The 20,057-nt window shown below is 52.7% G+C and overlaps 1 protein-coding gene across 1 annotated transcript in view; it reads right to left on the minus strand.

The window, feature by feature from the left end:
- Positions 1-4,657: 4,657 nt before the first annotated feature.
- LOC122702572 (guanylate cyclase D-like) overlaps positions 4,658-20,057 on the minus strand; it is a 41,455-nt gene continuing 26,055 nt past the window's right edge. The window contains 6 exon segments of the mRNA XM_043916143.1: positions 4,658-4,774; positions 9,589-9,674; positions 11,295-11,389; positions 12,448-12,537; positions 12,540-12,545; positions 13,523-13,697. Coding sequence (XP_043772078.1) covers positions 4,666-4,774; positions 9,589-9,674; positions 11,295-11,389; positions 12,448-12,537; positions 12,540-12,545; positions 13,523-13,697 — 561 coding nt within the window. The 3' untranslated portion in view covers positions 4,658-4,665.

Here is a 20,057-nt window from a genome sequence, read left to right on the forward strand (position 1 = left end):
GATCAGTTGTCCTGTCCATCCGTCATCAGGGAGATCCTCTAGCACGGCTTCTCCGTGTGGTGGGGTCCTGCCCATCACTCCCTCCTGGGCTGGAGGGCTGAGCCTAGGGACCCTGGGCTTGGGGAAGGGCTAGGGATCTTGGGGTTGCAGCAGGGGCTCTGGTTCTTTTGGGAACAGCTTGCCTGCCCCCTAGTGGACTTCTGAAGAGTCTCGAGGACTCAGGGAAACCGGGAAAGGAGTCTACCATCCATGTCTTGACCGGGAGACTGGAGCCCCAAGTAGGAGTGGCTTCTACAAGCAAGTCTGGAGACAGAGCCGGGACAAGAGGCAGCATGGCCGGCCCGCCAGAAAGCACCCGGGCTTTGTCGTCCCACAGTCCCAGATGAACTCAACAGCCACTGTGGTGAAGGCACCCATTTCCTAGGGCTGCAAGGACAGCTCCTTGAGACAGTGCACACACAACATGCCAAGTACACGTGAGGCCCTTCCCTCTGCTCTTGTCACTTCATCCCCCACCCCCTTGTAAGAGTGTAGACTCATCTCTAGTCTTTGAATGAATATGAATTTCCAGGCAGGTGTATTTCCTTAAAGCAATGCTCACCTGCCATCACTGTGGCCTTCTTTACCTCCCCTGCCCTGTTATATCTCTTCTTCCGCTGAAGTCACAGAAAGGGGGCTTCAACCCAGCCCTGCCCTCAGGAAGCCCCCATGTGCAAGGACAGGGCTGGTGACTTGGGGGATGCTAAGAGGGCAGAGGAGGTGCCCTTCCTACAGTACACAGGGGTGGAAGGGAGGGTTTCAGGGAAGGCTTCCTGGAGGAAGTGGCAGAGGAGCAGAGGCATGGAGGGTACAGAGGAGCTGGCCAGACGGGGTGGGAAGCAGAGGGGCTGGGGAAGAGCATTCAGGCCAGAACAGAGGCTGGAGGTAGGGAAGAGAGACAGGGCAGCCAGGGAAGCCACGGGCTGACACACTGCCCATACCTACATAGTGGGGAGGATCCTGCCTAAGCATTAGACTCAGCAAGCCCAGATGCAGACAGAGCAGAGGAGAAACTAGGCAGGAGACTCGGGAGCTGGTATTGCAGGAACAGAGATTGTTCACTGAAACCTCTGGGCTAACTAGTTCATCAGTTTATTCATTCATCGATTCAGCCTCCCAAAGCACACCTCTGCCTGGGCATTAAAGGAAAGCAGTGAACTAGATAAGGTTCCTACTGACGTGAAGGTCAGGCAAGGCAACTACTAATTACACACAGAGGGAAGTTAGGAAAAGGTTCTAGTTCTTTTTTTTGCCAGGCCACGCAGCCTGTGGAAACTTACTTCCCCCACCAGGGTTGAACCTGGACCCTCAACAGTGAGAGCATGGATTCTAACCACTGGATAGCCAGGGGATTCCCCGGAGGTAGCTTTTTAGGTGGACACTGAAGGATGTGTTCACCAAATGTTGAAAAAGAGATAAGGTCATTTAGGTAGAGGAAACAACAAGAGGTGGCATCGTGAAGGGTTTGGGGAAGAGTAAGAGGCCTGACGTGGCCAGAGCATCAGAGTACAGGGAGCTGGTACGGTAAAGACAGCCTGAGGAGAGCCTTGAATGCCAGGCTAAAGCATTTGTTGTTTCCAAGGAGACCATCCCAAATTGTGCCTGCCTGAAGGACCACGAACTGAACCACTCCAGACCAGGCCCCGCAAGGACCTTCCAGAGCCCCGTGGCCCCATCTGTCATATCAAGAACCCCAGTCCCCAGAGAGGCCAGGGGTGTCCCATTGCTGGGAACTGACCCCGAGGGACAGGAGGATGGCCCCAGGGTGGTGGGGGAGAGGAGGGGACTTCAGGGGGACCAGCTGGCACTGATTCATCATGAAAGTCATGACTTGGGGCCCCATCTCTGGGGTTCCATCTGAGCTTATGCACGGAAGCCCCATGCAAATGCTAGGCCAGCTCCTCAAGAGGGGAGGGCCAGCTCTGAGCACCTCCTCAGCCTCACCTCATCCACAGAGAAGACAATTGCTTGCCCCTGAGGCCACCCCTTCTGCATGTTCTCCAGGGACCGTTGCTATCTCTCCTGGCTTCTGTAGCAGCTGTTCTGCCGCCTTGAATCAGGAGACAGAGGTGGCCTGAACAGATCCTTTCACCCCTCTGAGCCTCTGTTTTTACTTCTAGAAAGTGGGTAAACACCTCCTGTCCCAAGAGTGGCTGTGGTTAAGATAATGTGTGTGGAAGCTCCAGGCATAGGGGCTGGCCCACAGCAGGCAGCTCGTGACTGTAAAGTAAATAAGCCCCAAAGCCTCTGGGACAGAGGAAACCAGCCCAGCCCAGGAGGGACCACAGCGCAGGAGCCAGGTGGGTACTGGCTGTCCCCCTGGGTGACCACATCTTCTACTAATGGGGGAGGCTGGGGAGAGATGAGGACCCCAGAGTCACGGGGTCTATTCATAGGCAGTGTGTTGGCTTTAGCACCAGAGTTTCTCCCTGGAGCCCCCAGGTTCTACCCTGGAGCGTCTGAGTAGAGGCCTCCAAGAACAGAGCCACCTTAGCCCTCCTCAGCATGGGCAGCTCTGCTCTTCCCACACTACCATCCTGGAGGGCCCAAGAGCAAGGACACCCACCCAAGGCTGGATCCAGACACCCCCGGACATACACCCACCTACACACAAGGCAACACACACCAGCAGACCCACACATTGTGGGCATGGACACAAATATTGGAAGTTTGGCCGCCATTCCCAGACTTTGGTGCCCAGACAGACAAACGTGGACACGTGATGCACACAGCAAAGGCAGCATGCATGCAGACACACCAAGGCACACACATCATCAGAGTACATGAACACAGATGCACAGCTCACACACACACATCCGTAGACAGGCACACACATGCAGACACAGTCACGTGCATGGAAACACAGTCACCTGCCTGCTCGGGGCCCCCGAGTGCTGACATCCACACAACGTACATGAAGCCACCAGGTCTGTTTGCACAGGTGCACCCTGAGTCACGGCTGCAGCACCCTCCCGGGGACCCCAAGCTTTCACTGCTGCCTCCTTTGACCTTCAGCAGCCTCATAAGGCAGGTGGGGTGATCCCCAATGTGCAGTGAGGAGCTAAGGGCATAGAGGTGCCCACAGACCAGCTTCTGGGAGGAAAGTGGAATGGAATCCTGGTTTGAATTCTGGTCTTGTGTCTCCCCACTGCTAGCCCTCCACTGACCACCTGTGTGCCCATGGGTACGCACAGAGGCTCACACCGAGGGGCCTCATGGCGATTAGGCCAGAAGCTTTTTACATATGAAGAGGCTGAGGCCTGGAGAGAAAACCCACAGGCCTTCTGTGGGCTGTGGAGAGTTCAGTGGAGGAACCCGGCCATGCTTCTGGCCAGGCCACAGGGGCACAGCACGCGGAGACACAGTCATGCACAGAGCCCTGGGCACGTCCCAGGATGGGCACGTGGACACCCTCCCTTCTCAGCCCTCCCGCAGGCTTGCTGGGGCCCAGTTGTGGCATTTCCAGTCCTTTCCATGAATTCTCACAACAACATGGGAGGTGAGGGTGACCCATCCCATCTGGCATTTGAGGAAATTGAGGAGTAAAAAGATTAGGCCCAAAGTCGTGCAGGTCAGGATGGCAGGGGCATCTCCCAAAGCGGAGTCTAATACTTTCCACCACACAGCAGCTCATGGCTCCACACACATCACCCACATCCCTCTCACATCTACACACACACACACACTCACACACACTCGGCACAGCCCCCAGCAGAACATTCTCCCCACTACTCCCAGTTCAGTTTTAGTACCAGCTCCGCCCTCCCAAGGGGTCTCTTGAAGAAGGACGAGTTTGTTCAGGGCTTAACCTGTCCCCTGGCCCCCACCCTCTCCCCTCAGTCAAGGAAATGAATTCCATGTGTGTCTGGTCCGGCTGCTCTGAAATCAGCCTCGGGGGTTTGGAAAGTAACCCTTTGATGTTGGAAGCCAGTTTAATGAGCTAGTTGTGGTTTGGTTTTTTATTTTTTTTTTCCTGTATGACAGAAGTCTCATTTTCCTAAGAGCCCAGGAATTATCACTCTCCTCCTTACCCTTCCCTGAGATCTTGGGAGCCCAAGACCTGGACTCCCAACACAGTGCTCACAGAGGTTAGGCCGGCTAGGGAGGAGAGGCAGGGAAGGAGGCAGCTCGCTCTGAACATTTGCTGTGGACGGAGCCCTGTGTTAGGAACGAGCCTCGTGTGGGCCTTCTCCAAACCCATTTTAGAGATGACAAAGCAGAGGCTCTGAGAAGTGATGTGACAGGAGCAGGATGACCTCCTCTCTCTGGGCCTGGGCACCACGACTGTACGACAGTGACAGCGTTCTCGATGGAAGGAATAGTGAGCTCCATAATGAGCTCTGAGAGTCAGAACCGTTTGTCAAGAACAAGGCACAGCATGAAAGGAAGGGACTATTTCTATTTTTTATTGTTTCTGTGTCAAGAGGCAAGCTTACCCATAGGATTCACAGAGGAAAGCATCAGTGGCTATCGCCCTAGGGCACATATTAGTGAGAACCTGTTAGCTGCCAGAGAACTCAGCAAGGGAGTTCGTTGCAGGGAGTGGAGGAAGGAGAGGGCCTGGGGGTGTCCAAGCACAGGAGTCTCTGGGCTGGTGCTGGCCCCTGCCCATCTCCATCCTGCTCCTCAGGGCCGGGTCAAGGCCCTCCCCGCACCCCAGGGTCCCGCTGTGCTCTGGCGGGCTTTGGCAAAGGCCACCTTGATCTCTTGGTTTATGAGCTCCTGCCAGGCATCCCTAGGGGAAAAGGATAGACAAGAATAGTAAACCCAGCACCCAGAACAACAGTGGTGGGCATTCAGAGCCCACAGCCGATTACAAGGAGCTCCCTCACTGTCCTTGGCATCTCCTGATCCCTGCAGCAGCCCAGCCACAGGCACACCACTGCTGTCCACACTTCAAACTGTAGGGCACGGGGCCCAGGGAGGTGAAGAGCCGCTCACTCATTTACACGTGGGTCCAGAGGCCTCCCAGGAGCTGGGCAGCTCGTCCCAGCCCTGTGCCCTAATGCTTTGGGGTGAGGAGCTCTTTGGCTCTGGGGTTCTAACACAAGTCAGAGCGGGGACACTGGCTCCCCAGCCTGCTCACACTTTCATTTTCTCACCTGCTTCCCACAAATGCCCAGAGGAGTGTGGAATGGGGTCATTGGCTGTGCACAGAGAAGGGAGCAAGGTGGTGAGTGAGAGCCAGGGCCTCACAGCAGCTTGGCAGAGCTAGTTCTGAGCACAGTTGTCAGGGGCAGAGCAGAAAACAGGTCCCGGTATGGAGTGTCTCTGTGGCAGGTGACAGGTGGCCCTTCTGGGGCTCTGCTGCCTAGGTCATGGCTAAACCAAATCATGAGGTGGGGGGTTCCCCATCCCCTGATCTTGACCAGCTTCCCCAAACAGCCCTCAAAATAAAGATAAGTAACTTAAGCCGATACGGCAAATACAGAAAGTAAGGACAAAAGCATTGTTAGAAAACTTGATTTAAAAATCAAACTATTAAAAAAAAATCAAGTTATAGCATACAGTTCAAGCAAAGATTTGGTAACTGCCTCATAAACACAAGTCCAAGACAAGTTCTCACCCAGCTGGTCCTTCCTGCAGAGATTCTGTGTGGCTGTCTAAGCATCTCTCCGTGTGTCTATGGGTCTGTCTGTCTGTGATCTCACCCCCCAGTAAACGGAGGGGCACATGGTGGTGTTTCCGCGTGTATACATGTCTGATGCTCGTGCAGGGTGGAGGGTGTGTGTGCACAGGTGGGTGCACTTGTGTGCTTGAACTCCCGTTCCCCCACCTGCTGTATCCGAATCCGTGGGCCTAAGTGGTGTGGGATTCTTCCCTGCCTCCGAGAGGCCTGGAAGGCTCCCAGGTCAGGTCGAGCTCACTGGGCCTAATCTCTGCTCTCTTTCCTCCCTGAGCCAAGAAGATGAAAACATTGCTGGCACTTTCTAAAGTTTCTGGCCTGGAGTGGAAAAGTCATCAGCTGAGAGAGCTCAGGGTGACACATAGCTGCCAGACATGCTGGCTCCCACTCCCAGGATGAGGCGGCAGGGTCGGGAGAGAGAGATGAGAACTCACCTCCCTGGGAGTCTGTCACCTGCAGACCTGCAGGCGGATCGGCCAGCCAGCCAGACCCTCCTGGGGGAAGTTCCATAAATGCATCAGCAAGGAAAATCAAGGAGTAATAAGTGCTTCAGGGACACAAGTCTGGGAGATGGGGATGGGACGGCAGCAGGGCCCTGATTAGAGTGTGTGATGAGAGCCTCTTCGCGAAGGAGGCAGCAACAGAGCTGAAACCTGCAGTAGAGGAAGGGACCAGGCACAGGGCCCAGCAAGAGTGAAGGCCCTGAGGTGGGAAGCTCAGTCAGTGAGTCTTAAGGGGCATGAGGGAGGCCCCGAGGTGGTAACTCACAGACAAGGTGCTAGAAAACTGAGCCCACGGGGCAGGCCCAGGCCCGACAGAGCAGGGCCTCAGAGGCAGCATGAAAGAATTCAGGTAGGAAGACCCGGAGGGTGTCAAACAGGGAAACGCCACATGTATCATATGTGTGTTGTTATTCAACGATCACTCTGGCTACTGGGCAAAGATGGATAAGGGTGAAAGTTGAGAAGCCCCTGCAGCGGCCAAGAGAGAGGAGGTGATGGAGAAGCCGTCAGCTTAGGGCTGCGATGGAGGCAGGGCGGCGGAACTGGCTGACATCTCCGGGACAGGGTCTGGCTTTCTGACTGTGGATGGCGAGGCCACCCACGAGAAGAGAACTCTGGGGGAGGCCAGGCCTCCGGTGGACCTGGCGGGTCTCAGGTCCTGTGACAGCTCCAGAAGGAACTGTTGAGGGGGCAGCAAGAGCTCCACGGGCCTGGAGCTCAGAGAAGTTTGGGGGCTGAGGCCCAGAGGGAATGGGGGTGTCATCAGTGTCAGGAGAGGAAGGGCCACCTTGAGGAGGAGCTCTGTGCAGCCCTAGCGAGGAAGGGCTGGGGAGAGGAGAGGAGCGGCGGGGAGCCCGGGGAGGAGGAGATGGAGATCGGGGTGCACAGACGGGGCTGCCGAGGAGGCCTTGGAGAACCTTTCTAGGAAGAGGGAGGCGGGGGAAACGCTACTGCGCAGTCAGGTTGGGAACTAAAACTGCCCACGGAGCTAGTGACAGGGGTGCAAGGTCACCAGTGACCTCACAGAGCCTTCTGGGCCGGTGGGTGGAAGTCAGGCTGCGGGGGCCGGGCTGGAGTGGGCGATGAGGAAGTGAGGTCAGCGTCAGCAGACGGGCCTTCTGAGAAAAGTGTCTGCACTTGGAGGCAGAAGCAGGGCTGGCACTGAGGATAGTAAGCTCAGAGGACGGTGGCTCTTGGAGGCTGGAGAGGTGGCTGGAGTAGAGGGCCAGGGGGCTGCAGCCCTTGCCCATGGGAAGGCCCTGGGAAGTCAAGAGCCTACTCCAGGTCCCAGAGCCTGGCTGGGGCCTGGTCCTCACCCAGGAGGCCTCTGCCAGGCTGAAGGACCCAGGGCTCTATGGAGGCTTCTGTGAACTCAAGCTGGTTTTGCACCCAGCAGTCTGGAGTGTCCTCTTTTTTTTTTTTTTTTAAGGTGCACCTGTGTGTGTTCTGGACCCTGAGGGCTTCTCCATAGGTCAGTGTGTGTGTCCCCCTCTTCCTTCCTCGCTGGACCCCAGGGATGGAGATGAATGGGGCACTGCCTGCCCCCGGGCACGGCTCTGCCTGGGCTCTCCGGGGTCCCAAGGCCTGGGGCACCCCAACAGCGGGGGTAGGAAATGGCTACTCTGACTGCCCTCAGCCCCTGTCCACACCAGCCCTTACACTGGAGGATGTGCCGCCGAGGCTGCTTCAGCACTGGTCTTTTTCCAGGAAGCCCGTGTCTGCCCCACATGGGGTTTCTCATCTTCAAGAGATAGCTGGGGGTGGGGGTGGGGGGCACAGCCTGGGGTGGGGCCTGTCCTGGAAATGCTGAGAGGAGCCAATTGGAAGATCTAATGAAGGAAAGGCCCTGCTCAGGAAACTCTAATGTGGTTGTGCTGTGGGCCCCTGATGGGGCTCTGTCCATCCCCAGGCCAGCCGCCCACTGGTGGAATGAGCCCATGGGCCCCTGTGGTCCCTAGGTCCTCCTCATTTCTAGAAAACTAATTCTCAACAAGAGACAGCACCTGTGCCCTCTGGTGTCTGCAGACTGCCTGTGGCTCCAGTGGAAGGGAGTAAGGAACAGCATGTCGCTGTAAAATGTACTTGCTACCCCCCTACCGGGCATCCCCAGTGGCTCAGCAGTAAAGAATCTGCCTGCAATGCAGGAGACTGAAGAGATCCAGGTTCAATCCCTGGGTCAGGAAGATCCCCTGGAGGAGGACATGGCAACCCAATCCAGTATTCTTGCCTGGAGAATCCCATGAACAGAGGAGCCTAGCGGGCTATAGTCCATGGGGTTTCAAAGAGTTGGACATGACTAAAGCAACTTATCACTCACTCACTATCATTTATAGGAAGTGCGGGGGCTTCCCTGTTGGCTCAGATGGCAAAGAATCTGTCTACAATGCAGGAAACCCAGGTTCAATCCTTGGGTGGGAGAGATCCCCTGGAGGAGGGCATGGCAACCCACTCCAGTATTCTTGCCTGGAGAATCGCATGCACAGAGGAGCCTGGTGCAGTCCATAGGGTCGCCAAGAGTCGGACGTGATCGAAGCGACTGAGCACAGCACAGCACAGCACCCTCCTACCTCGCCCGCGTTGCCCTCAGAGAGGGACGTGGGGTCACAGAGGGCAGAGGACAAAGGGGAGAGCCCAACTGCAAGGCAGGCACCAGCTCTCCGAGAATCTGCTTCTTTTGACCTCCTAAAACATGAGGACCTTTGATCTGTAAATTCCTCATCTGCAGAAATAGTCTGAATGGTGACAAACGCCCAGTGATATTTATCAACGTATCACCTCGGGCTTCCTTGGTGGCTCAGATGGTAAAGAGTCTGCCTGCAATGCAGGAGACCCAGGTTCGATCCCTGGGTTGGGAAGATCCTCTGGAAAAGGAAATGGCAACCCACTCCAGTATTCTTGCCTGGAGAATTCCATGGCAGAGGAGCCTGGCTGGCTACAGTCCATGAGGTCGCAAAGAGTGGGACACTGAGCAACTAATACTTTCACTTTCACCTCTAACCGGCTCAGAATGAGAAGAGTCTCCATGCTCAGCGACAAGAGGGAGGTTGAGTCAATCGTGGTGCCCATAGGCTGCAATCCGGATGCTATAAGTAAGAGTGTGTATGTAAAGTGCTCTGAATAATACAGGAGGGCGCTCAGGATGCTCAGCAGAGAACACAGACCAGAATGAGAAGTCATGGAGACAGAATGATCTCATTCATGAAAAACCTCCCAGAAACAGGCTGGCAGGAACCATGCTGAAGTACTAACAGCAGCTGTCTCTCAGGAGCGGAAAGATGGAGATTATTTAGTCATGAAACAATCCTGTATTTTCCAAGTTTGCCACACTAGGCAGGTAATACCTTTATAATTAGAAAAATAACAAGTGTCAAATTTCAAACAAAAGAGACCAAGCTTTGGGGGGAAATTCCTCTTACTCACCCTGGTTTGATGTCCAGAGGTGTGGGGAGGGGTCTGAGGAAGCCAGCCTTCCCCAGCAGCCAGTAGGTCTCCTCGAAGCCCTTCCCCTGGAAGAGAGAGGAAAGGAGCTTAGCAAACCTCCTTAAGCAGAGAGCAAGGACAGAGGCGTGCTCCCCACCACTGGGAGGAGAGCAGCCTAGAGCCTAGAGGCAGACTGGGTCCAAATCCTAGCTCTGCCACTTGCTAGCTGTGTGACTTTGACCAACTTACATCGCCTCTCTGTGCCTCCATTTCCTAAATACTTCAGAGAGTTGTTGTGAGGATTAAATGAATTTATGTTTATCCATTAGAGAAGTAAATAAATAATGAATCTTGAATTCTATGACCAGCAGACATGGAACGCTAAGATCCCAGGATTCTGTGATCTGTGAGTCTCCCAAACAGCCAAAGGTTCCTCTGGTCTTCCCTGGGATGGGGATGCAGCTTCCTGGAGGTTAGGAGCAGAGGGGCCATGAGGGGTACAGGGATCATGGCTGGCTGTCCTAGAAGTTTCATGTCCCACCTGGCCCAGGGATGGGTGTAGCCCCTTGGATCACTCAGGTCAGGCCAAAGAACCTGAGGTTGGCATGCTGCTCTCCCCACTCCCACTCTGCATCCCTGCATGTCATCAGAATCCTCTGTTCCTTGGGACTTCTAGCACCCACTCCCCTGAACAAGACATGCCTGCCCTTACTCCAGCTCACTCTCTCATAACCTCAGCCTCCAGAGCAAAGTGTCCCACCTACACTGGCCCTCTCAGGCTAGGTGACCCTGGGCAAGTTACTGCTCGTCTCTGAGCGGCACTCTCCTGCTCTGACATCACTGTGTGATGAAGTCAGTCCTGTGGGGCACCCGTTGGTGGGGCCCAGTCACAGCCCTGGGCCGTTAAATACCTTGGATGCTTCAGTCACTCTGTAGGCCTGGCTCTACCTGAGGAGCTGGGGAAACGAAAGAGGGTAAGGTAAGAAGAAAAGTCATTCATAGGATAGTCCCATTATTGAATGTGAATATTAAAAAAAAAAAAAAAAGAATACAGAGGTGACAGACCAATCTCTGCCTTTTCAGGACTGAGGGGCAGGGATAACCCAACATCACTCCGTAACAGCAGAGGGTCAGCCATGGGACTGGTGGGTGCACAGAGAAGACAGGATACTTACTGTTGGGGGAAAGGAAGAAGAGTATTCCTGGGTCAGGGCAGGCTTCAGTGAGAGCTGAGGTCTGTGCTAAGGTTCTGAAGGATGAGTAGGAGCCCGACAGTGCTATGGAGAAGGCACAGGCTTTGGAGCCACCAGGTCTAAGATCAACTCTGTGACTTTGGACAACTCTCTTTATATCTCTTATTTAATTTCCTCAACTATACAGTAGGGACATGGATCCTCCTTTCATCATTTCTGTGGTAATAAATATGTTAATATCTGTTGGACATCAGTATGCTGCCCGGGTGGACCATCAGTAGAAGTAACTTCTCTGCCCTGGCACTTTTCCTCATGAGGAGCCAAATGAGGGTGAGTCTCCCAGGAAGAAACGTTTCCGTGGAACTAGGGGAGTAAGGAGGACACGGAAGGTGATCAGCTCCTGGGTCGGCCTTGCTTCAGCGACATCAGTCAGGTGAGAATCTCTCCCACTGCCCACAGAAACTGGACCCCTGGAGACATTTCCAATCAATCCCAGGAAAGAAAGTCTCTCACCTTTATCTCAGTCTGGCCTCTGATGTCAATTTTGTAGCCTTCATCCAGGCTGAGCAGTGTGTGGACTGTGCTTCTGCTGACACGAATTCTGTATGCTGAGGAGAAAGGCGATAGTCAAGTTACTACCTGATGACTGCGTACCTAGTGTTTGGTAAAATCACTGAGGGTCTGTAACAGTCCCCAGTTCCAGCCAGCAAGGCACACAGTTCTGATTCATGCAATGCCCTTTGCCTGGCCCTCTTGTCCCCCAGTAGATTGTTGGGCACTAAAGCAGCAGTCTCAAGGAAAAGTAAATTACATGGATTGAGTGTTAAGAAGAACACAAGATGAAGTCAGAACTGCAGGGACATAATCTCTACTTGTAGGAAAGTCTTTGAAGGCTGATGAGTGCAGATAAGCAGTTATTTTACTTTTAAGGGCAGGACTCCCCACTAAGGCCACCACATCTGGTTAAGCAAGATGTGTCTGGAGCGACATCAGAGAGCACACAGTCTCTGCAGCCAGAGCGGAGGCTCAGCTTTTGCACTGCTGTAATCAAGCCATCAGAGTGGCTCCTGCTGCCAGCAAGTGGCTAAAATGGCATTTTAAAAAATCAAAAGGGGTCCACTCACTCTGTGTGAGTGTGTGTGTGTGTGTGTGTGTATGCTCAGTTGTTTCTGACTCTATGTGACCTGTGGACTGTAGCCCACCTGTTCTTCTGTCCATGGGATTTCCCAGGTAAGAATCCTGGAGTGGGTTACCATTTCCTTCTCCAGGGGATCTTCTCCTGTGGTGCAGGCAGATTGTTTACCACTGAGCTACCTGGGAAGCCCATTCATTTTAAAGATGGGGAAACCAAGACCTAGAGGAAGAGCATTTTGGCTCAAGGACACTGTGCACCCTGGGTCCAGCTGAGGACCCAGGTTTCCTGCCCCTCAAGTCATTGTTTTTCCTGCTAATTCTCTCATGAGATCATCACAAAAGCCCTGTGCTAAGTTATATTAAAAAAAAAAACGACACACATCATCTCCTTATGCTGTAGTGGCTTTGCTGGTAACTAGAGTACGCTGCCACCAGCTGGTGGCTTGGTTACTAAGCACTGTTTCAAACAGCCAGGCTGTAGTAGGAGTTATTGAGTTCCTCCCTGGGCAGGATAGAAGTATGAGACATTCACGCGGTCCTGTAGACTCCATCTGGGATGCGGTGTTAACAGTGTCCCCAAAGAGGCAATACCGAGGCATTGTGAGACCCGCAACCCCCGCACGCAGGGCCCTGAAACTCAAATGTGCCCAGTGAGCTCCTGGACCCAAGAGAAGTCCCTACAACAGTCTTGTCCTTCTCACCCTTACCCCTAAACTTCTGTCCCCACCCTACATTTTGGGCTCCAGCTAGAGGGTAAGGATGAAGCTGTATGGCATCTCCAACAACACCCTGAGAGGAGATGACATCTGTTCCTGGCTCTGGCTTGTGGGTAGGAGGGCACAGAAAAATCTAGGCTCTGCTTTTAGGGAGCCCTCAGCCTGGTAGGGGGAGACGTGTAAACTACAATCAATGTCATGAAGAGGGAAGCACCAGACCTGTGCCAGTCCAGAAGGGGGATTCTGACCCAGCCCTGAGGACTTCCTGGAGGAGGCAGTATATAACTGTGTCTTGAAGGATAAGAAAATGAGTGAGCAGGGAACGGCAGGTGCAAAAGCCACAGAAGCACAGAGCCCATAGGCCTGTGGGAAACTGCAAGTGGCTGAGTATGGATGGAATACCAAGTGGGAGATGAGGCTGCAGAGATTAGCAAGTGTCTTGGAGGCCATGTTGGGCTGGGAAGTTTGGACTTTATGGGGTAGGGGCGTGAAAAAGATATACTATAGTAGAGACACTGAGGCATCTCCTAGTCCCCACCCCACAGATATTTAGTTGTCTGCCTGACCACAGAAGGTCTCTGTCCTGCCTCTTCTATCAGCTTCTCAGCAGGGACTTAAACGTCCTTGACAGATGCTGAGATAAATATATATATATATGTGTATATATATGTGTATATATATATATATTTATATATATATATATGCACGAATCTAAGCAAAACAGATTCTTTGATTTATAATATCTTAGAAGCTTAAAATAATAGAAGAACATTGCAAAAAAATTATATTATGGAGTTTTAGAATCTCAGAATTTCAGAACCCTTTGGGTTGGGTTGCCCCAGCCAGCACCCCAGGCAGGACTGGGAGGCTCTCACAGTCCCATGTGCATACCTGAGTGCAGGCCAGCCCTGATAGGAACGGGCACAGTGGGCGCATGCCTCATTCGGAAGTCACCCACAGAGCTGAGGATGTCTAGGGCCATGTTGGTAATCTCGGCCGCATGCTGGCTCCCGTTGCGCCTGGGCAGTCCCGAGGCCACCATGTAGGCATCCCCAATGGTCTCCACCTAGAAGTCACAGCCTTCATGCTCCAGTACAAGCACTCCCCTCCCTGGACTGACCCACATCCCACACAAGGCCACCTCTCAGGCACCCCTGGCCCACCCCTCGAGTCTCTGGCCCACAGTGGCATCTTTCCCAGCCTCTCTAGCAAAGATTAAATCTGCATGTTTCAGATCACCTTTATCTGAATTGGAGGTGACCGTGCCTGTCTCATCTCCTTTGAGCCCAGGCCATGAGCATCTTGGCAACAGAGCTGGGAGCCCCAGCTGCACAATGCTGAGCAGCAGATCAGGGCTTCATCTGGAGAGGAGCACGTGTATATTGGATACATAGCCTACTTCTCCAACCTTTGATTTTCCAAGGTGTAATCCAAGAATGTAGAGTTTGAAATCCGATAGATGGATATAAACCCTGGGTCTGCCATTTACCTTGGTCTGGCCACTTCACCTGTGCAAGCCCCTGTTCCTCTTATATGAAATGCATATTAAAGTTAAAGTAGTAAAGAGCCAGTTTCATTATAGATGTTCAATAAGCAGAGACTTCAGTCTTTACCATCATCACCATCACCATCATCTCCTGCACTAACAGTTTTGGAGACAATAGAATCCCAGAGTCTTAGAACCAGGAGGGACTTTAAAAGACCATCCATATGCTTTCCAGTGGCTGTCTAGTCCTGTTCATGTCTCCTCCTTGACATGGCTGCTTCTCCCTCTAGGCAGCTCTGATTTACAAAAGTTGAGTTGAAAGCAACCTGCCTTTCACCTGCTGGCTCCAGCTCTACCTTCTGAACTCATGCCACAAACCTTTCCTATTCTCAAGCTCATTCTCTATTCTGAAGACACCATTCCAGTTCCTGGGGACACAGATATGTGTCATGGCCTTCTCCCGTGTCACAGGCCAAGCCAGCCAAGGTTGAAGATAGCGACTCTACTTCTCGAGTCTTCCCATTTGCAGGTTAAAGAGCCCCACTCCTGCACTGCCCCTCCTTCAGTGGGCACCTGCCAGCATCACTGGGCCTGAAGAGCAGAGCCTTCTCTCTAGCCAAGCATGTGCACTTTCCCTTAGCACCTGGGACATGGAACAACAGACTGGTTCCAAATTGGGAAAGGAGTACATCAAGGCTGTACATTGTCACCCTACTTATTTAACTTATATGCAGAGTACATCATGTGAAATGCTGGGCTGGATGAAGCACAAGCTGGAATCAAGATTGCTGGAGAAATGTCAATAACCCCAGATATGTAGATGACACCACTCTTATGGCAGAAAGTGAAGAAGAACTAAAGAGCCGCTTGATGAAACTGAAAGAGGAGAGTGTAAAAGTTGGCTTAAAACTCAACATTCATAAAACTAAGATCATGGCATCCAGTCCCATCACTTCATGGCAAATAGATGGGGAAACAATGAAAACAGTGAGAGGCTTTATTTTGGGGGGCTCCAAAATCACTGCAGATGGTGATTGCAGCCATGAAATTAAAAGACACTCCTTGGAAGGAAAGTTATGACCAACCTAGACAGCATATTGAAAAGCAGAGACATTACTTTGTCAACAAAGATCCACCTAATCAAAGCTATGGTTTTTTCGGTAGTCATGTATGGATATGAGAGTTGGACTATAAAGAAAGCTGAGCGCCAAAGAATTGATGCTTTTGAACTGTGGTGTTGGAGAAGATTCTTGAGAGTCCCTTGGATTGCAAAGAGATCCAACCAGTCCATCCTAAAGGAAATCAGTCCTGAATATTCTTTGGAAGGACTGATGTTGAAGCTGAAACTCTAATACTTTGGGCACCTGATGCAAAGAACTGACTCATTTGAAAAGACCCTGATGCTGGGAAAGAGTGAAGGTGGGAGGAGAAGGGGATGACAGAGGATGAGATGGTTGGATGGCATCACTGACTCAACGGACATGAGTTTGAGTAAACTCCAGGAGTTGGTGATAGACAGGGAGGCCTGGTGTGCTTCAGTCCATGGGGTCACAAAGAGTCTGACAAGACTGAACGACTGAACTGAACTGAACTGAGACAGTGATAATAATGATGATGCTTCTCATGTCCACAGGGAGTGCTGTAACTGAATACATCTCCTTCCCCATCATTAGCTGTGGACTGTGCCCTCCTAGCTCTGTCCCCCAACTCTCCCTCTCCCTCACTCGGGATATCCCTGCCCCAGTACCCAGAAGTGATCTGGCCTAATCACAACCTATTGAGCTCAGATACTTAAATTTGCTCCCTATAGCCAATGGCTTAAAATTCACTCCCCATGGAGCTAGCGATCAGGGACTCCCATGATTTGTAGAATTTCCTGACTTACTCCTAACAATTGCTCCTGGTTTTCCATGCTTCAGCCAAATGGGAACCTTTCTGCTCTCCACAGAGACACTCAGTGCTTGCTCACCTCCAGGCCCCTGGTAGCCCCTGAAATGTTCTCTATCTGTTGAGATCTCTATCTGTTGAGATTTGGGCCCTCCATCAGCCCAGTTCACATCATATTGAGACCATAAAATCTCCCTCATCATCAGCTGGGAAACACGTTTCCTTCCTCAAGGCTGTGCCCTCCACCTCCCTTCCATCATTCACTGTCACCCACATAGCACTCACTTGAGGGCTGGCGTGAATGCGGCAGGGACAGGACACAGCTGCCTTCCTACTGTGTACATTTCCACAGAGGAGAGACGGCCCACCACACAGCCCAAAGGGAAGAATATGAGCAAGCCCTGGCTTTCCCTCTGCCCACACTCTTCTTCTTCACAAGAAGATGAATGCATTATCTGACTGGCAAGATGGGAAGACGCACTAAGTAAGTGCTCCTTTAAATACTTATATGGCAGTCATTACATGCCAGACACAATTCCAAACACTTTACAGATATTAATGCTTTCAATCTTCACAAGAATTCTGTGAGGCAGATACTATCGCCATTTTGCATACAGAAAACTGGGCCAGAGAGATTAAGTCACTCGCCAACATCACACAACACAGATGTGAACTTGTTCAGTGCAAGTTTTCCAGAGTCCATATGCTATGCTGCCTCTTGATGCACATGGCTTGGGCCCTTTCTCTCTCTCTTGTGGGGAGAATCTGCCTGCTATGTGGGGTTCCCTCTTTCCTGCTCTGCACGTTGTTAGCATCTATGTCTAGGCCAAGTCCTGCCTCCCAGAGGCAGCCCAAGAGTCCTACTGCTCGTTGGCCCCACTCCCAGCCCGCCAGTTGTGCAGGTACAATTCAGGAACAGTACACTGGCTCTAGGGACCCAGCACTGCCTCAGATGGGTGACCCAAGGTCCAAACTGGCACAGAGGAGCCGTAGAAAGCCCCGAGGTGACCACACATCCAAACTACATTCTCTAAGCCGCTAAGCTGAATTCTAGCCCTCCACCTACCTGCCACCTGAGCTAGAAGGGAGAGTTTGATGTAATTAATAACCATCTTACAACCCTAGCAGCAGAAAGGTGACCAGGCACAGGCTCTGCTCTCTAGGAGCTCAGACTCCCAAAGACGATCACCAGAGACTTTTGTCGCAGGGGGCGCTCAGCTGCAACTGAGAGATGCAGCTCCTTGTACGCAGGTGTGGTCCTTTAGCAGAAGAGAGAACGCAGCCAGAGGAGAGGTGGGTGCAAAGGCTTCCATACTAACAGACACAGAGGTGAATTGCTATGTGACCTTGGATGAGTCACCTACCTCTCTGAGCCTGTATCCTCACCTGTACAGTAGAGATAATAATCCATCCCTCTGAGGGACACTTCGAACGTTAAATGAGATATCCTGTGACAATCCCTAAGCCAGGTCAGTCCTCTGTAGACGCTTAACTGGTGTGTCTGCGTGAGTTCAGTTGCTCAGTCATGTCTGACTCTTTGCGACTCCATGGATTGTAGTCCACCTATCTCCTCTGCCCATGGAATTTTCTAGGCAAGAATACTGGAGTGGGTTGCCATGCCCTCCTCCACAAGATCTTCCCAATCCAGGGTTAGAATCCGCATCTCTTGCATGCCCTGCATTGGCAGGCAGATTCCTTACCACTAGCGCCACCTCCCCCTATTCTGTACTTTCAGGACAAGGCCTCAATGCCAGTACATGCTGTGCCCATCATCCTGTTGGCGTGAACGACAGCACTTCCTCTCACATTCTGCTCAATCTGCAGGACCACCCGAAGCCAGAGTCACTCTCACCTCTGTTTTACAAATGGAAGTTTGAGGCTCAGAAAGGTGAAGTGAGGTGCCTAGAGTGGCTCAGCCATGTGGGTGGGGCCAGGCTCACCCTCTGGGCTGAGGACTGGAGTAAAAGCCCTCTCCTCCCCACCCCCCTCCATACCTCCGCAAGCAACCCTCCGCCACCCCCCAGCACCCCCCAACCCGGCAGCCCGCACGGCCCTGCTGTGGAGTTCTGTCCATGAGACTGCTCTCTCAGTACCTGCTGGGAGGGAATCGCAGACCCCTGGGGAACCAGGAAATGATCGCCTGGCTGCCTCCCAGCCCAGACCGGATTAAAGAGCAGTAACCAGATCCTGCTGGAATGGAGGGGAACCCAAGGCGGCTGAGTGAGCGATGAGAGACGCGCCTGCACTTGGGAAGGACCCAGCCTCCCGTTTCCCCACATCTGGATGGGTGTGCAGGCCTTGTTTTATTTCATTCCGCTCTGCCAGAAAGATGCAGACCTCCTGGCCAGAGTTCAGAGCAGATCAGAAAGCGTGATTCAGAGCTGAGAGGGACACATGTGTGAGAAAAGACTAGCAGGAAAGGAAGAGACAAGGCCAGGGGTGACTCAGGGCACATCAAAGCTGCAGGGCTCAGCAAGACGAGATGAGGAATCTTTTCCTAAGCTCTGGAGACAAGAGGGGAACACAGCCAGCATGACAGAGAATGCCTCAGGCTGTGGGATAGGGCAGGAACGTGGGGTCCTGAATGGGAAACAGGAGGGAAGCTGTGTGCTAGGAATGTCAGCGGCTCAGGTCTCTGCTGGTCACTGTGGGGCAGTGAACAGATCTGGGCATTGGTCGTGGACTTGCAGGCTCCTGTCCTGGCTCTGTCACCTATCAGCTGTGTGATCTCGGGCAAGTCATTTTCCTTTCTGGGCCTTAGTGAGCTCCTCATTTAGCCAACACATATTTTCTGAGAACCCACCACACGTTGGACACTGCCAAGCACTGGGGACAGAGTGGTTTAAGTTGGAACCAACATGTCCAGGGGTTGTTATGAGAGCATCACACAAGAGCTCCTAACCATGTGTGGGAGGGCAGGCAAGCTAACCTGACACCAGGAGGGTGACCAGGAGGGAGCCGAAGAAGAGGTTGAGCAGGGTTCCAGGAGGAGGGAACAGCATGTGTGAAGACCTCGTGGCTAGAGAGAGCAAGACAGCAAAGCCTGTGTGAAGAATGCAGAGGGTGCAGAGGCAGAGCAAAAGAATCACTGGGGAAGGAGACGGGGCCCACTCCTGGAGGGCTGGCTGTGAACCTGTGGCTTTATCCTGAGGAGGTCTGGGTCCTGGAAGGACCATGAGCCCTGAGGAAGCTGGGTTTCAGGACCAGAATGTCCAAGTTCAAGTCTCAGCTGCACGTCCTGCTGAGACCAGCTGCTCAACTCCTTATTTCTTCATCTGTAAATTAGGGGTGCTAGTACCTACCTCACAGCTTCTTATGTTGTTATGATGACCAAATGGTACAATACAAATAAGGCATCTAAACTGCATACCAGTGTGTGGTATACAGTAAGCACTCAATAAATACTGGTGAATACTACTGCCTGGATACTGTGTGTAGTACTATCAGCAGGTTACCTGGCACCTCAGAAACTCACCTCTGAAGCTTCCCGCCCATGTACCCTTCCCTTCCTGGCTTCAGCTGAGCCCAGGGCCTGGTCATCTCCAGCCCCAGTCTTCCTGGAGGGCTGTGGCAGGAAGGGGGCTGGCAGGTCACAAATGAAGGCGAAGGGCAGGGGAGCCAGTGTATGGCTGTCTCCTGGGAGCTCCTCCGCACCTCCTCCACTATGTCTGAGGCTGATCTGGGACCCCCAACAATGGGATCAGAATAGGGGAAGGGTTGGGGTGGGAAGGCCCCTATGGCAGGCAGAGAGGGCAGAAGGCTATTCACTTTCACAGGCTCACAGCTTTACACAGAATTTCTACCAGGGGGAGACAATCTGCCCATCGTCTATGAACCCACTGGGACAGGAATCATCATTCCTGTTTTATATTAACAGGTAAGGAAACAGAGGCCCAGAGAGTGGAAACCAAAAGGACACAGAAGCTGGTGTCCAGGGTGGGACTCAAACCCAGGATTGAGAGGTACATAGGGACTAGATCATGGAGAGGGTTGATGGCTCTGCCAAGGCCCCTGCTGCCCCCCATCCATTGTCTCCCACCCACTTCCACTGAT

Source organism: Cervus elaphus, chromosome 1 (genome assembly GCF_910594005.1).
Source record: "Cervus elaphus chromosome 1, mCerEla1.1, whole genome shotgun sequence".
In the NCBI taxonomy this organism is placed as follows: Eukaryota; Metazoa; Chordata; class Mammalia; order Artiodactyla; family Cervidae; genus Cervus; species Cervus elaphus.